At 48.1% G+C, this 14,595-nt stretch overlaps 3 protein-coding genes across 4 annotated transcripts; all 3 read right to left on the bottom strand.

The window, feature by feature from the left end:
* Positions 1–206: 206 nt before the first annotated feature.
* dnajc27 (DnaJ (Hsp40) homolog, subfamily C, member 27) lies at positions 207–7,378 on the bottom strand. Its single transcript, XM_086202677.1, has 7 exons — positions 6,969–7,378; positions 6,455–6,537; positions 6,229–6,298; positions 5,971–6,135; positions 5,774–5,896; positions 1,593–1,753; positions 207–1,507 (listed from the first exon to the last, which is right to left on the bottom strand). The coding sequence occupies exons 1-7, from the start codon at positions 7,053–7,055 to the stop codon at positions 1,375–1,377; spliced, it is 822 nt and encodes a 273-aa protein (XP_086058803.1). The 5' UTR covers positions 7,056–7,378; the 3' UTR covers positions 207–1,374.
* A 215-nt stretch (positions 7,379–7,593) lies between these two features.
* Positions 7,594–11,257, bottom strand: cd247 (CD247 molecule). 2 transcript variants are annotated; one of them, XM_086202687.1, is made up of 8 exons: positions 11,026–11,254; positions 9,062–9,159; positions 8,932–8,979; positions 8,452–8,520; positions 8,332–8,364; positions 8,209–8,259; positions 8,079–8,108; positions 7,594–7,995 (listed from the first exon to the last, which is right to left on the bottom strand). In XM_086202687.1, the coding sequence occupies exons 1-8, from the start codon at positions 11,084–11,086 to the stop codon at positions 7,930–7,932; spliced, it is 456 nt and encodes a 151-aa protein (XP_086058813.1). In that variant the 5' UTR covers positions 11,087–11,254; the 3' UTR covers positions 7,594–7,929. The 2 variants fall into 2 exon arrangements, with proteins under 2 accessions (XP_086058813.1, XP_086058814.1); XM_086202688.1 differs by lacking the exon at positions 8,932–8,979 and having other exon boundaries at positions 11,026–11,257.
* Positions 11,258–12,170: 913 nt separating this feature from the next.
* creg1 (cellular repressor of E1A-stimulated genes 1) lies at positions 12,171–14,506 on the bottom strand. The gene is made up of 4 exons (XM_086202682.1): positions 14,164–14,506; positions 12,963–13,082; positions 12,760–12,873; positions 12,171–12,659 (listed from the first exon to the last, which is right to left on the bottom strand). The coding sequence occupies exons 1-4, from the start codon at positions 14,434–14,436 to the stop codon at positions 12,573–12,575; spliced, it is 594 nt and encodes a 197-aa protein (XP_086058808.1). The 5' UTR covers positions 14,437–14,506; the 3' UTR covers positions 12,171–12,572.
* Between the last annotated feature and the right edge of the window lie 89 nt (positions 14,507–14,595).

Here is a 14,595-nt window from a genome sequence, read left to right on the forward strand (position 1 = left end):
CGGTTTTATTTTCTCATTGAGTGTAAAATGCCAGAAATACTGCAGTAACCCTGCCCTGCCGGCGAGTAGTACTGCCTCTGAGCCCTCATGTTCTGACTACTTAACTTCTCAGCGCCCTTCCTACAATTTTCTGTGTCTGTCTGAGGTCATGGCCCCGCCCCCGACACCCGCCAACCAACCATCATGAATCAGAGTCTGAGGTGACTTGGTGTTTTTATTCTTTCAGAACACTGCTAGAACGTCCAGGAGCAGCAGAACCGCATGGAACCTTGGCGTCACGCTTCACATACTTCAGTCATGTGACTTGGCGTCCTCGCTGATGAGGTGGGAAATTTAATTTTCCGGCTGCTCCCAATCTCTTTGTGTGTAAACAGGAAACGCATCATCAGATGTTCTCGACAGGAGTCATGAGGTCTGACGCCTGGCCGGCGTGTCTGACGCTGGGCGCTGTGATTCGGCGGTCAGCAGGTGTTGGGTAGACTCACGAGCGTTTATTCACTTGTTCTTGATTTCATTCTTTTAGAGAATCACTCCATCAAATCTGCAGGATCAGTTCACTTACCAACATCGCCATGATGTCATCGCCGCAGGGCTGATGGGAAATGTGGTCTGTTAGCAGACTTGAACATTCATTAAATAAAACCCTCTAAAAGAGCCGATTCCCTCTGAGTCGGACGTAAAATCACATGACGGAAACAAGGGCAACATGGCGATGGCGCCTTTACACACTAGAACACTCGTTCAAATATGGAGGACAAACGTGTCGATAGGAAGCCTTTCAACCAATCAGCTGTGGGCTGGTGATGTCACAGGAGGAGGGAGGAAGGCTGGCGACCTGTGATTGCCATTTCATATCAAACATGCAGCAGAATTGACATCACATTTAATAGTAATTCATTAGAGTTGGTCACATGACTGGCGGGGAACGCTGACCTTTGACCTGCCGCTCCGCTGATGTCAGCAGCAGCCCCATGCGGCTGTACGGAGGATGACGACGGCCTTCGTGACCATTCAGCTTTTGCTTGTCGGGTTACCCTCCAAGTTCTTTTCTGTCGTTCTGAGCGACTCACGTCCTGGGCCGGCGTCGGACCTGCTCAGCTGATCACATGACCACATTCTTCCTCTTTTTGTTTCAACTTTCTTTCCCCTTAATGCTGACAGTCCTGGTCAGCTGACTTGAATCTAAACGTGTCTACACGGCGCTCATCATCCTCCGTACCTGATCTCACCCACCGCCATGTTGGAAGGTCCTGCTTGGGGCATTAAAGTCACTCGTAGGGTTGGCGAACAGCGACATGGCACACAAAATGCGACATCTCATACGTAAATAAATAAACAAACGAGTCGTGGCGGTGCTTCAGTCTGTGTGGCGTGTTATTTGATGTTCTTCAACAGTGAGGTGCGGGCGTTCACCACTGCCTTGAACGCATCCTCGCTGCCGGGCGCCACACATTTGTCCGGGTGCAGCAGCACCGCCAACTTCCTGTACGCCTTGTTGACTTCCTCCCTGTAAATAAGCAGGAGGGAAAGCAGCTTGTCAACAGTTGTTCCTACACATAGGGCTTGACCTTTGACCCCAGGACCTGACTCACCGCGTGGCTCCCGGTTTGACGCCCAGCATGTCCCAGGAGTCCTTGCTGTTGCGGATGCGTCGGATGGTGTCCGCCTGCTCTTTGGTGAAGCCCACGCTGACCTCCGACACCGGACGCTTGCCGCCGTTCTCACACATGTCGGTGATGGAGGAGAAGAAGGACTGCAGAAGTACAGATACACACATGGCAGACAGAGTACTTCGATACATACGGGTACAGTGTAGAGTCAGAAGTACTCTGGTGCGTCTCTGAATCCATTTCATGTATTTCTGTATTTACATTCCTGGTCAGGACAGCGCTGACAGACACCAACCGTGACTGCTCGCCAGCCTGGCCGCAGTCGCCATCAACTGATGAGTAGTAGTACTGGTAGAAGTATCGTAGTGTTAGTGGTATTGGTAGAAGTATCGTAGTGTTAGTGGTATTAGTGGAAGTATCGTAGTGTTAGTGGCATTAGTAGAAGTATCGTAGTGTTAGTGGTATTAGTGGAAGTATCGTAGTGTTAGTGGTATTAGTGGAAGTATCGTAGTGTTAGTGGTATTAGTAGAAGTATCGTAGTGTTAGTGGTATTAGTGGAAGTATCGTAGTGTTAGTGGTATTAGTGGAAGTATCGTAGTGTTAGTGGCATTAGTAGAAGTATCGTAGTGTTAGTGGTATTAGTGGAAGTATCGTAGTGTTAGTGGCATTAGTAGAAGTATCGTAGTGTTAGTGGTATTAGTGGAAGTATCGTAGTGTTAGTGGTATTAGTGGAAGTATCGTAGTGTTAGTGGTATTAGTAGAAGTATCGTAGTGTTAGTGGTATTAGTGGAAGTATCGTAGTGTTAGTGGTATTAGTAGAAGTATCGTAGTATTAGGAGTAGTATCGTAGTATTAGGAGTAGTATCGTAGTATTAGTGGTATTAGTAGAAGTATCGTAGTGTTAGTGGTATTAGTAGAAGTATCGTAGTGTTAGTGGTATTAGTAGAAGTATCGTAGTGTTAGTGGTATTAGGAGTAGTATCGTAGTATTAGGAGTAGTATCGTAGTGTTAGTGGTATTAGGAGTAGTATCGTAGTGTTAGTGGTATTAGTAGAAGTATCGTAGTGTTAGTGGTATTAGGAGTAGTATCGTAGTATTAGGAGTAGTATCGTAGTGTTAGTGGTATTAGGAGTAGTATCGTAGTGTTAGTGGTATTAGTGGAAGTATCGTAGTGTTAGTGGTATTAGTAGAAATATCGTAGTGTTAGTGGTATTAGTAGAAGTATCGTAGTGTTAGTGGTATTAGTAGAAGTATCGTAGTGTTAGTGGTATTAGGAGTAGTATCGTAGTATTAGGAGTAGTATCGTAGTATTAGGAGTAGTATCGTAGTGTTAGTGGTATTAGTAGAAGTATCGTAGTGTTAGTGGTATTAGGAGTAGTATCATAGTATTAGGAGTAGTATCGTAGTATTAGGAGTAGTATCGTAGTGTTAGTGGTATTAGGAGTAGTATCGTAGTGTTAGTGGTATTAGTGGAAGTATCGTAGTGTTAGTGGTATTGGTAGAAGTATCGTAGTATTAGTGGTATTAGTAGAAGTATCGTAGTGTTAGTGGTATTAGTAGAAGTATCGTAGTGTTAGTGGTATTAGTAGAAGTATCGTAGTGTTAGTGGTATTAGGAGTAGTATCGTAGTATTAGGAGTAGTATCGTAGTGTTAGTGGTATTAGGAGTAGTATCGTAGTGTTAGTGGTATTAGTAGAAGTATCGTAGTGTTAGTGGTATTAGGAGTAGTATCGTAGTATTAGGAGTAGTATCGTAGTGTTAGTGGTATTAGGAGTAGTATCGTAGTGTTAGTGGTATTAGTGGAAGTATCGTAGTGTTAGTGGTATTAGTAGAAATATCGTAGTGTTAGTGGTATTAGTAGAAGTATCGTAGTGTTAGTGGTATTAGTAGAAGTATCGTAGTGTTAGTGGTATTAGGAGTAGTATCGTAGTATTAGGAGTAGTATCGTAGTATTAGGAGTAGTATCGTAGTGTTAGTGGTATTAGTAGAAGTATCGTAGTGTTAGTGGTATTAGGAGTAGTATCATAGTATTAGGAGTAGTATCGTAGTGTTAGTGGTATTAGGAGTAGTATCGTAGTGTTAGTGGTATTAGTGGAAGTATCGTAGTGTTAGTGGTATTGGTAGAAGTATCGTAGTGTTAGTGGTATTAGTAGAAGTATCGTAGTGTTAGTGGTATTGGTAGAAGTATCGTAGTGTTAGTGGTATTAGTGGAAGTATCGTAGTGTTAGTGGTATTAGGAGTAGTATCGTAGTATTAGGAGTAGTATCGTAGTATTAGGAGTAGTATCGTAGTATTAGTGGTATTAGTAGAAGTATCGTAGTGTTAGTGGTATTAGTAGAAGTATCGTAGTGTTAGTGGTATTAGTAGAAGTATCGTAGTGTTAGTGGTATTAGGAGTAGTATCGTAGTATTAGGAGTAGTATCGTAGTATTAGGAGTAGTATCGTAGTGTTAGTGGTATTAGGAGTAGTATCGTAGTGTTAGTGGTATTAGTAGAAGTATCGTAGTGTTAGTGGTATTAGTGGAAGTATCGTAGTATGAGTGGTATTAGTGGAAGTATCGTAGTGTGAGTGGTATTAGTAGAAGTATCGTAGTGTTAGTGGTATTAGTGGAAGTATCGTAGTGTTAGTGGTATTAGTAGAAGTATCGTAGTGTTAGTGGTATTAGTGGAAGTATCGTAGTATGAGTGGTATTAGTAGAAGTATCGTAGTGTTAGTGGTATTAGGAGTAGTATCGTAGTGTTAGTGGTATTAGTAGAAGTATCGTAGTGTTAGTGGTATTAGTAGAAGTATCGTAGTGTTAGTGGTATTAGTGGAAGTATCGTAGTGTGAGTGGTATTAGTAGAAGTATCGTAGTGTGAGTGGTATTAGTAGAAGTATCGTAGTGTTAGTGGTATTAGTGGAAGTATCGTAGTGTGAGTGGTATTAGTAGAAGTATCGTAGTGTTAGTGGTATTAGGAGTAGTATCGTAGTGTTCGTGGTATTAGGAGTAATATCGTAGTGTTAGTGGTATTAGTAGAAGTATCATAGTGTTAGTGGTATTAGGAGAAGTATCGTAGTATTAGTAGTATTAGTAGAAGTATCGTAGTGTTAGTGGTATAAGGAGTAGTATCGTAGTATTAGTGGTATTAGGAGAAGTATCGTAGTATTAGTGGTATTAGTAGAAGTATCGTCGTGTTAGTGGTATAAGGAGTAGTATCGTAGTATTAGTGGTATTAGTAGAAGTATCGTTGTGTTAGTAGTATTAGTAGAAGTATCGTAGTATTAGTGCTATTAGTAGAAGTATCGTAGTATTAGTAGTAGTATCGCAGTATAAGTGGTATTAATAGTAGTATTGTCGTATTAGTGGTATTAGTAGAAGTATCGTAGTATAAGTGGTATTAGTAGAAGTATCGTAGTGTAAGTGGTATTGATAGTAGTATCGTAGTGTTAGTGGTATTAGTAGAAGTATCGTAGTGTTAGTAGTATTAGTAGAAGTATCGTAGTATTAGTGGTATTAGTAGAAGTATTGTAGTATTAGTGGTATTCATAGATGTATCGCAGTACAAGTGGTATTAGTAGATGTACTGTAGTATTAGTGGTATTAGTAGGAGTATCGTAGTATTAGTGGTATCAATATTAGTATCATAGTATTAGTGGTATTAGTGGTGTCGTAGTATTATCATAGTATTAGTAGAAGTATCGTAGTATTAGTGGTATTAGTAGAAGTATCGTAGTATTAGTGGTATTCGTAGATGTATCGCAGTACAAGTGGTATTAGTAGATGTACTGTAGTATTAGTGGTATTAGTAGAAGTATCGTAGTATTAGTGGTATTCGTAGATGTATCGCAGTACAAGTGGTATTAGTAGATGTACTGTAGTATTAGTGGTATTAGTAGGAGTATCGTAGTATTAGTGGTATCAATATTAGTATCATAGTATTAGTGGTATTAGTAGTATCGTAGTATTATCATAGTATTAGTAGTAGTATCATAGTATTAGTGGTATTTGTAGTATTATCATGGTATTAGCTGTTTAGTATCAGTGGTAGTATCATAGTATTCGTGGTATAGTATTAGCAGTAGTAGTATTACCATAGCAATAGTGGTATTAGTATTAGTAGTAGAAGTAGTCGTAGTATAATTATGATCATGGTAGTATTGGAACACAGAAGTCCGCCCGGTTACCTGGAACATCTCGTTGATGCCTTCGCCGCTCTGTGCTGACGTCTCAAAGTAATGAAACCCCCGGGACTCTGCCCACAGGCGCCCCTCCCCCTCATCCACCACTCGCCGCTTGGTCAGGTCCACCTGAGGACACACTCAAGTCACCTGTGTTGCCAGGAAACAGACGCTGCTTGTCAGCCACAGAGAGTTGCTCCCACCTTGTTGGCGCAGACGATGAAGACGATGCTGTCCATGTTGGCCTGGGAGCCCATCTCCTGCTTCATCTCGCCAAGCCAGCTGTCCAGGGCGTCGAAGCTCTCACGCAGGCCCACGTCGTACACCAGCAGCACGCCCTGGCTGTCCTTGTAGAACTCGTTACGCACCTGGAAAGGAGACGAGAGACTAAACAGCTCCACCTGCTGGAACCTTTCCACGAAGGCAGTCTGATCATGAAGTACCTGGGTTCATGAACTCACTTCATAGAAGAAGGGATGACCCGCCATGTCGAAGATGTTCACCTTGATTTCTCGGTCCCGAACCTGAACCCTGACCCCACACACACACACACACACACACACACACACACAGGTTGTGGAAGGGCTGGGTACCTGAAGCATGCCACACAAGGCTAACCCCAACAGCAGCTCCATCCATCCTCTACTGTCACGGCTGACGTCAGTGTTCTTCAGCCTGGGAACTTACTTGGTGACCCCGTAGTCGATCCCGATGGTGGCCAGATACTTGGGGACAAACCTCTTCTCGCAGTAGCGCTTGATGATGCAGCTCTGGAAGGAAAGGACTTTTACACCATTTGGAATATGGCGACGTACAGAGACGATGGGCACGATCAGGACCTTTCATCCTCCGAGTTGTGACGTGTCTGAGGGGCCGTGACCTCCCTGCTCATGCCAGAAGGGTGTCAGCTGAGTGAGGACGGCCCCACTCACGTGAATCACAACATTTGCTGGGAGGGAGACGTCCGCCGAACGTCAGCAGAGACTCAACTCAGACGAAGCGAACATCTGGGAAGGCTGTCACATGTAGTACACAGCTGGGATGTTCAGGGAATCGGTAAAATACGTCATCTTTAGGCGGGATCTGGTGTGAGCATCACGACCCTAACACTGAGATTCCTACAAACCTCCTCCGCAGCCCGACCGGGCGGCCACCCCGACACACTCATTCAGTCTCGGGATCCATGCTGGCGGAAGCTTACCTTCCCCACCTCCGCGTTCCCAAGGCTGATCACCTTCACGCGGAGGGACTTCTTGTTATCTCGTCTCTTCGGCGCGTTCGTCTCCATTTTTATTCTTTTATGTTTGGCGGTGAAACTCCGCAGGCCGCCGGTGAGGGAGGCGGGCGGCAGCTGTTGTTGTTGTTGTTGTTGGGGGGGGGGGGGCTAGCAGCGCCGACTAGCCGCTAGCGAACAGGCAGCAGTAATTAGCACGAAGCTGGAGTCAAATATGTCACTACCGGTTAATGAGGCCGCATCGTTTTAGCAGCGGATGAGCGGCGGGGTTGCGGGGCAGCTGCCGTCCAAACGCACCGCAGACACACGGCGGACCTGCGGGCTTCATCGCCTGCCTGCTATCCAGCGGTTGGCCGCAGGAACGGGGAACAACTTCCGCTCCATATTTTCAAAATAAACCGCCTTCATCAAAACAGTGTCAAACCACTTTCAGTTCAAAACACACGACTTCCATGATAGGTAGAGTACTTAGCTCATGTACAGTACTAAGAGTCGCGGTACTAGTAAAATACTTATATTTGTACTATTTACTAAAACATAATATCACACCTGGTGTCTGAAACTTGTCCTATGGCATCCAGCTGCTCTGAGATGGATTCACACAGCTTGATTTATTTAATTTTTTTTACAAACCGAAAAGATAGAAATAAGTCTTGTATACATCAAAAGCATAGATTCTCAAGAGAATATCAGAAGATAAGGAACTTCAAAATAAAACGGCAAAATCAAACACGAATACTGAAAAATTAATTAAAAAACATGAAGATAAAAAAATAAATGAATAACAATGAGCAAAGCTTCAATAAACAAAATCTGTGACCTCCTGCTAGCTAACCAACCACAGGCTAACTCAGCTAGCTGGGCTAGCGTTGAGGCTGGCCGGAAGTGATGCGTGAAGGTGGCGGAGCTCAGGATGCTCGTGACTCCTTTAGTGGGCCGGAAGAGGCTGCATCTTGAGGGCGTCGTAGGTGTCTCTGGTGGCCGAGCTGAGACCCTGACGACCACAAGACCACGGAGCACGGTGACGACACGATGACGTGCAGGAAGTGATGGATGATTGATGGCTGAGGGACTCACCTGGTAAACCTGTTCATTCCTCCTCTGACGCTACGAGTAAAATCAGCAGTGACGTTAGCAACATGGCTCATTCTAAAATGTCCACCATCAACAAAGTGGCTTCCTACGAGCAACATGAACAGGAAATCACCTCTCTTTTCACAGGAAGTTCTTTATATTCATCGCCTCGCTTGTTCAAGTCCTAGAAGAACCACAGGATGGGATTGAGCAACATTTCCAGAACCAACAAAGAAGACAACGCAGCCAACGTTACCGTGTAGACAGAGTCCTCATTCATCCAGCGGTTCTGTTGAGCAGAAGAGAACGGTCAGAATCAGCGCTGACAGAACACAGCGTTCCACCAGACCCACCCAGGAACCCACAGAACACTCACACGTCCTCTCTCAGGGTCTCCTTTCTTCAGAGCAGCGTAACCACCGCCAGCATCCTGACCAACCAGATCCTGAACACACACACAAGAGCGTCCGTCACACCACGGAGACCTGAATCATGACATCGGGTCCGCCATGGCGGTTCCTCTGGAGAGTTCTTGTCTTTACAGAATAGAACCATTTAATAACGTGATGTGGTGAATTGTTCTGCTGGCGTGAAACCAAGCGTCCGGACGTGGACGTGAATGCAGAACATTGAAGGAGGAACCAATCACACCTCTTCTTATTTCCTGACAAGTTGTTGAACCTTTTCAAGATGCCGGGATGTCACCTGACCACGAGGCTCGAACGCCAACACCTCAATTGCTGACGGGCTGATCTGAGTCGTGTAACCACGGTAACAGGCTACATACACGGAAGTGAGCACGTGTTAAAAGTCTGGCCCTTGTCTCTAATGCGTGAGAACGTGGACATGGACTCACGGAGTAGATGCTGTCGTCCGCCACTGCCTTCACGCCGTCTCTGAAGAACTAGAGAGTAAAAGAGGGCGAGTGACTAGATGACCTTGACTGGCACGAGCGCCAGCAGCCGACCCCCAGTCAGCTGACCCACCTTCTCTTTGATGAACATGCCGGTGATGACGAGGCCGTACAGACCCAGGAAGCCGTCCAGGATGTAGCAGAGCTGCGGGTCATACATGGTCAGCGCTTCTGCAGGGGTCAAAGGTCAAGAGATGAAGTGGGTTTAGAAAAACTCCTGGGACTTTAATGTCATCAAAGTAAAACAAGATTGTGCTGACATCACCATGGTAAGGCAGCGGCGGTCCCGACGATTCTAACACGTGTGGAGATAAATAATATGAACCCAACAGGAAGTGCTTCATCAGATGGTCGATGGTATCGCTTCCTCCCACCATGAACCACGACTCTGTGCTTCAGCGAGACTCCGCGCCGGCGCTCAGCTGCATTTTGAGGAATTTGAAGTTTCAGCTTCCAGCAGCGAAACACGGACGACCTTATTGGTTTCTGCCGTGCTTCATCAACACGCGAGTGGCGACTTCAAACGTGCCGTCTGGTTCATCCAGTCGAATTTAGAGAGAAAAAGATGATGACATCATCATGAAAAAACAACGGGGACAACCGGCTTTAGCGCCAGCAACCCTGCATCTGGATGAAATGGTGTCACTTGTGTCTGAACACCTGCGAAACGTTTCAGCGCGCGTGCGTCGGCCTCCCGAGGCCCCGCGTCGTCCAACATTTGCAAACTTGACAGACAAAGATGCTGAAGTATAGCAGTCGCCATAGCAACCAGCTGTGACTGCCCTGCTGTCACTGGCGTGGAGTCTTCAGCGAGTGTGTGAAACACTGAGCGCTGGAAGCCACAGGAGCACTTCCTGAACGGGCGGTTTGTCTGGTGTAAGGCCTCCATCCTCCGCGCCACCAGGACACAAGAGGCCGATGACATCACACCTCCACTGGATGCAGTCCCAAGTTTCCTGATTCAGCAGCACAGAAGTTCAGCTCCTCGTGTCGAAGCTTTAAAACCCTGAAGACGAAGATGATTCTCGCTCGTGTTGGTTGAGCCTGATCATGTGATGTCGCGAACAATCGTGATGAAGGACCAAGTGCGGCCTTGAGCACGGTTCAGCGACGAGCCCAGCGGAAAAACTCGGTTTCAATTTTCTAGCTGATTTATTTTCAACATTTTGCTCACATTTGAGACAGAAACTCATGGAAGACGACATGTTTGTGTACTTGCCAAAAATATCTTCCCATGTAAGAAAGAAAGGGTTGATCCAAATCTCCATGTTAAGTCCAAGTAAGTGAAGTACTTCTACTTCAGTTCTTTTGTGTACTGTGGACCCTTCAGTCAGCGGTGCAGTCAAACAAGTGAACCCACCGTGAACGTGATGGTGGGGCTCGACCAGCCTCACGCCTGCGATGACCGCCTCCAGTGTCACATGCTAGATGCTACATGTTGAAAATATTTCAGCTGGAAAGTCGAAACTGAAGTTTTACTTTGAGCACCCGTGTTCAGGAGGTGAAAGCATCCCTCAGGCTAATGCTGCTAGCCTGTAAGCTAACCAGGGTTCAAGGAAACCGCAGCAGTCAACGCCGAGGGCGCCAGCGTGAAGCCTCAGCTGAGGCCGCTTTTCTCTCCTCAGGGGTGGAAGTCTGATGTCCCCTGAGCTGTGGGCCTCGCCACAGCTGGCGCTCGTCCTGCTGAGGCCACCTCGCCAGCCCGCGTCTGGGAGCTCAGGTGCTTCTGGACTTTACTGGCTCGTGAGCGCACAGAGACTTTCCCAGTTCATCCCATCGACCATGGACTGATCGCACCGGACAGTGGACGCCACCAGCCGCGCCTCCAGCTGCCGGGGCTCAGTTTGAGCCGAGCGGTTTCCCATTTGTGGGATTCTAGAGTGAAGTGAGAGGTTCTGAGAGCAGAAAGCAACTCTCAACTGAAGGATACCAGACCTCTGCTTTCCTTCCTGCTGCAGTCAACACACTCAAACTTTCCTGACAAGAAAAATGATGCAAGAATGTTCAACTATTGGAGGGACGACTGATGGCTCTGACCTGCTGGAGGAACTGTGGCGGCGGCGGCAAGCAGGAGGCCCGAGGTCCACTGGAGCTGCATCTTCAACGGCTCTCAACCGACGACAGCAGCGACGAGATGATGATGGCGATGAAGTGGAACAGGAAGTGGTGAAGAGCTGTTGAAGCAGGTGACACACGTCCTCCACACTGCGCTCTCTCTCTCTCTCTCGCTCTCTCTCTCTCTCTCACACACACACACACTGGAGAGGAAGTCTTCAGTTTCTGTGTGACATTTATTACTGAGCTGTCTTTCAGCAGCTCTTCGTGAGTCCTGATGGCCCCGCCTCCTCTACCAAACCCACAACTCATCTTTTCCTCTGAATGTTGCTCTTCAAACACAAAAACCAAAACTCAGCTGACTTGGATTTTGCTCTCCTTGGACTGTGGAAGGGTTTGAAAGTTTAAGTGATTCACAACACAGGCGGCCCGGTGGAGCAGTGGTCCTCCCTGTGGCCCCCATCAAGAAGGTTGTGGGTGGAGCAGTGGTCCTCACTGTGGCCCCCATCAAGAGGGTTGTGGGTGGAGCAGTGGTCCTCCCTGTGGCCCCCATCAAGAGGGTTGTGGGTGGAGCAGTGGTCCTCCCTGTGGCCCCCATCAAGAGGGTTGTGGGTGGAGCAGTGGTCCTCCCTGTGGCCCCCCAGCAAGAAGGTTGTGGGTGGAGCAGTGGTCCTCCCTGTGGCCCCCAGCAAGAAGGTTGTGGGTGGAGCAGTGGTCCTCCCTGTGGCCCCCAGCAAGAAGGTTGTGGGTGGAGCCCCGGCTGCAGCACGGGGTCTTTCTGGGTGAGTCTCCATGTTCTCCCTGTTCCTGCTGGGTTCTCTCTGGTACTCCAGCTTCCTCCACAGTCCAAAGACATCAAGAGGGACCAGGTTAATCCAGACTCTAAACTGACCGTAGGCGTGGCTGGGAGAGCCAATGGTTGTCTGTCTCTATGTGTTGGCCCTGCCATGGACTGGTGACCTGTCCAGGGGGAAGGCTGCTGGGATAGGCTCCACCCCCACCACCCTGAACAGGAGAAGAGGGGAACATGGAGGGAGGGATGGGTGGATGATGGATGGATGGATGGATGATGGATGGATGATGGATGGATGATGGAGGGATGATTCAATGACAGAGAGACAATCATCTTTTTGTTTTTAATAACCCAAAACTTTATTGATACAAATCACCATTTTTTTAAGTCAAAATATTTCACGTCAAGCCAAAGATTTAAGGCAATAAGCAGTTACTGAATCAATCACTTGCGTGCCCACATTAAGCCCCGCCCCTTTCATAACAGGCCAGCTCTGTGAGAGGCTGTTCTGACAGCTCCTGTAGTCCATTCAGAAAACCAGCGTTGGAAAAGTTGTCAGCTTGTTGTCATGGTAACAGATCTGACAGATTATGAATTTGTATTTTGTCCCAGTGGCCATCATGATGTCATCGTTGTTCTGTCAGACGTAAAACTAAACCTGAGGGTTCCTCATCATTTGCGAAAAAAGAACTCCAGCTAGAGGAAGTGGGACTACAGAACCCAGCAGCTCTGATCGTCAGTGGTGCTTCCCGTTCGGTGATGCCTGGAAGTATTCTTCCGGACTGACGGTCTTCACCCCCCCAAAGTAATCCAGCACCCACACCTGCAGCATGGAGGGAGAAGGTGGACATTAGCCAGATTTCCTGCTGTTTGATTGGCGGATGACGTACACACCTGTGTAACCAGGTCGCCCCTCCTCATACCTGAGTGATGTTGAACTTGGCGAAGAACCAGTTGTGGTCAGACGGCCAGTCAATCATCTCAGGGTGTCGACTGAAGAGCGCATTCTTTGCAAAGCTCAGCTCTGTCCCGTTCACCTGAGGAGCATGGTGTCATGTGAATGTGCTGACATCATCGTGTGTGTGTGTGTGTGTGTGTGTGTGTGTGTGTGTGTGTGTGTGTGTACCTCCAGCACTGATCCAGACAGGATGATATGAGCACAGAGAGGACTCTGAGGGTCGAAGCCCTGCTGCCGGCAGTAATCCGTCTGAGCCAGAGACATGGACAGAGATGCCTGCGGGGTCACCTGCAGCCAGACCGGGACACGACAGGTGACACAAGAGAACAAGAGAGGACACTACAGGTGACACGAGAGAACAAGAGAGGACACGACAAGTGACGCGAGAGAACAAGAGAGGACACGACAGGTGACAGGAGAGAACGAGAGGACACGACAGGTGACAGGAGAGAATGAGAGGACACGACAGGTGACACGAGAGAACAAGAGAGGACACGACAAGTGACGCGAGAGAGCAAGAGAGGACACGACAGGTGACACGAGAGAACAAGAGAGGACACGACAAGTGACAGGAGAGAACGAGAGGACACTACAGGTGACGCGAGAGAACAAGAGAGGACACGACAGGTGACAGGAGAGAACGAGAGGACACGACAGGTGACAGGAGAGAACGAGAGGACACGACAGGTGACAGGAGAGAACGAGAGGACACGACAGGTGACAGGAGAGAACGAGAGGACACGACAGGTGACAGGAGAGAACACCAGTATTCAGCTGCAGGAGCACCAGTTGAAGCCTCCAACGTTTGTGGCATGAGGACAGCAACACCTGAACAGGTGTCAAACCTGTGGCTTCATCATGTGTCAAGACTACTTTGACCTTTCTTGTGTATCCGTGGTGAAGTCTCATAAAACGCCTATCCTCTCACACCCCAACTCTGCTGCGATCACCGATAACGTCCCCTCATCACATGATCAACGCTCACGCTGCTGTTCTAAAACTGCCGAGTCACTGTTGAGAACCTGCTGAGTCATGGTTGGGCCTCGACTGCTGCATTTGTCCTCCCAGCAGCAGAAGTCCGCTCTTTAACTCGGGACATTCACTCCAGGTCAACTGTCGATCGTTGCGGGCCATCAAGCATCGGACGGAAGGTTTCGCTTCTGAGACGTGGAAACCAACTGCCCCCCCCCCCCCCCCCAAACACACACACACACCGACGCGCGTCTCCTCGTTCTTAAAAAGCCTAAAATGTCAACGGAGTTTTGAACGCAGCGACTCAGGCTCATACAGCCGACGGTGACGGGGGTTTTAAATGTAGTTCGGAACGCTTGACGTCATGAGCCCAGGTTCCTCGCACACCTTGGCGTACCTGCAGGTCTTGCACGGAGATCTCCAGGCGGGTCAGGTACAGGTATGGAACCCCGCTGCCGGAGCCTGACGGCCCGTCGCTCACCGAGAAGACATTGGAGAAGGGCTGGCCGACCACGGGCTCGTGGCTGGAGACGGTGGCCATGGAGGCCCAGTCACACTGGTGGGCGATGACGCGGGCGACCCGGGCCACCTGGTCGTGAGGCGGGAGCTTGTGCGCAGCCCCAAGGAGGCCGAGGAGGAGCGCGACCGCGGGCGGAGAGAGGCTGGTCATGACGGTCTTCGTCCAGGAGTCGGCCGCACACGCGGAAGAACGATATATAAACAACAGGCCGTTTCCGTTACGGGATTTCAGAATAAAAGCTGACCATGTCGTCGGCCTGTGACGCACTTCCAGATCGGACGTCTGAGTGCGGACGATTTTCTCTTAGGT

Source organism: Aulostomus chinensis, chromosome 1 (genome assembly GCF_037954235.1).
Source record: "Aulostomus chinensis isolate RoL2024-O1b breed Wild chromosome 1, RoL_Achi_v1.0, whole genome shotgun sequence".
NCBI lineage: Eukaryota > Metazoa > Chordata > Actinopteri > Syngnathiformes > Aulostomidae > Aulostomus > Aulostomus chinensis.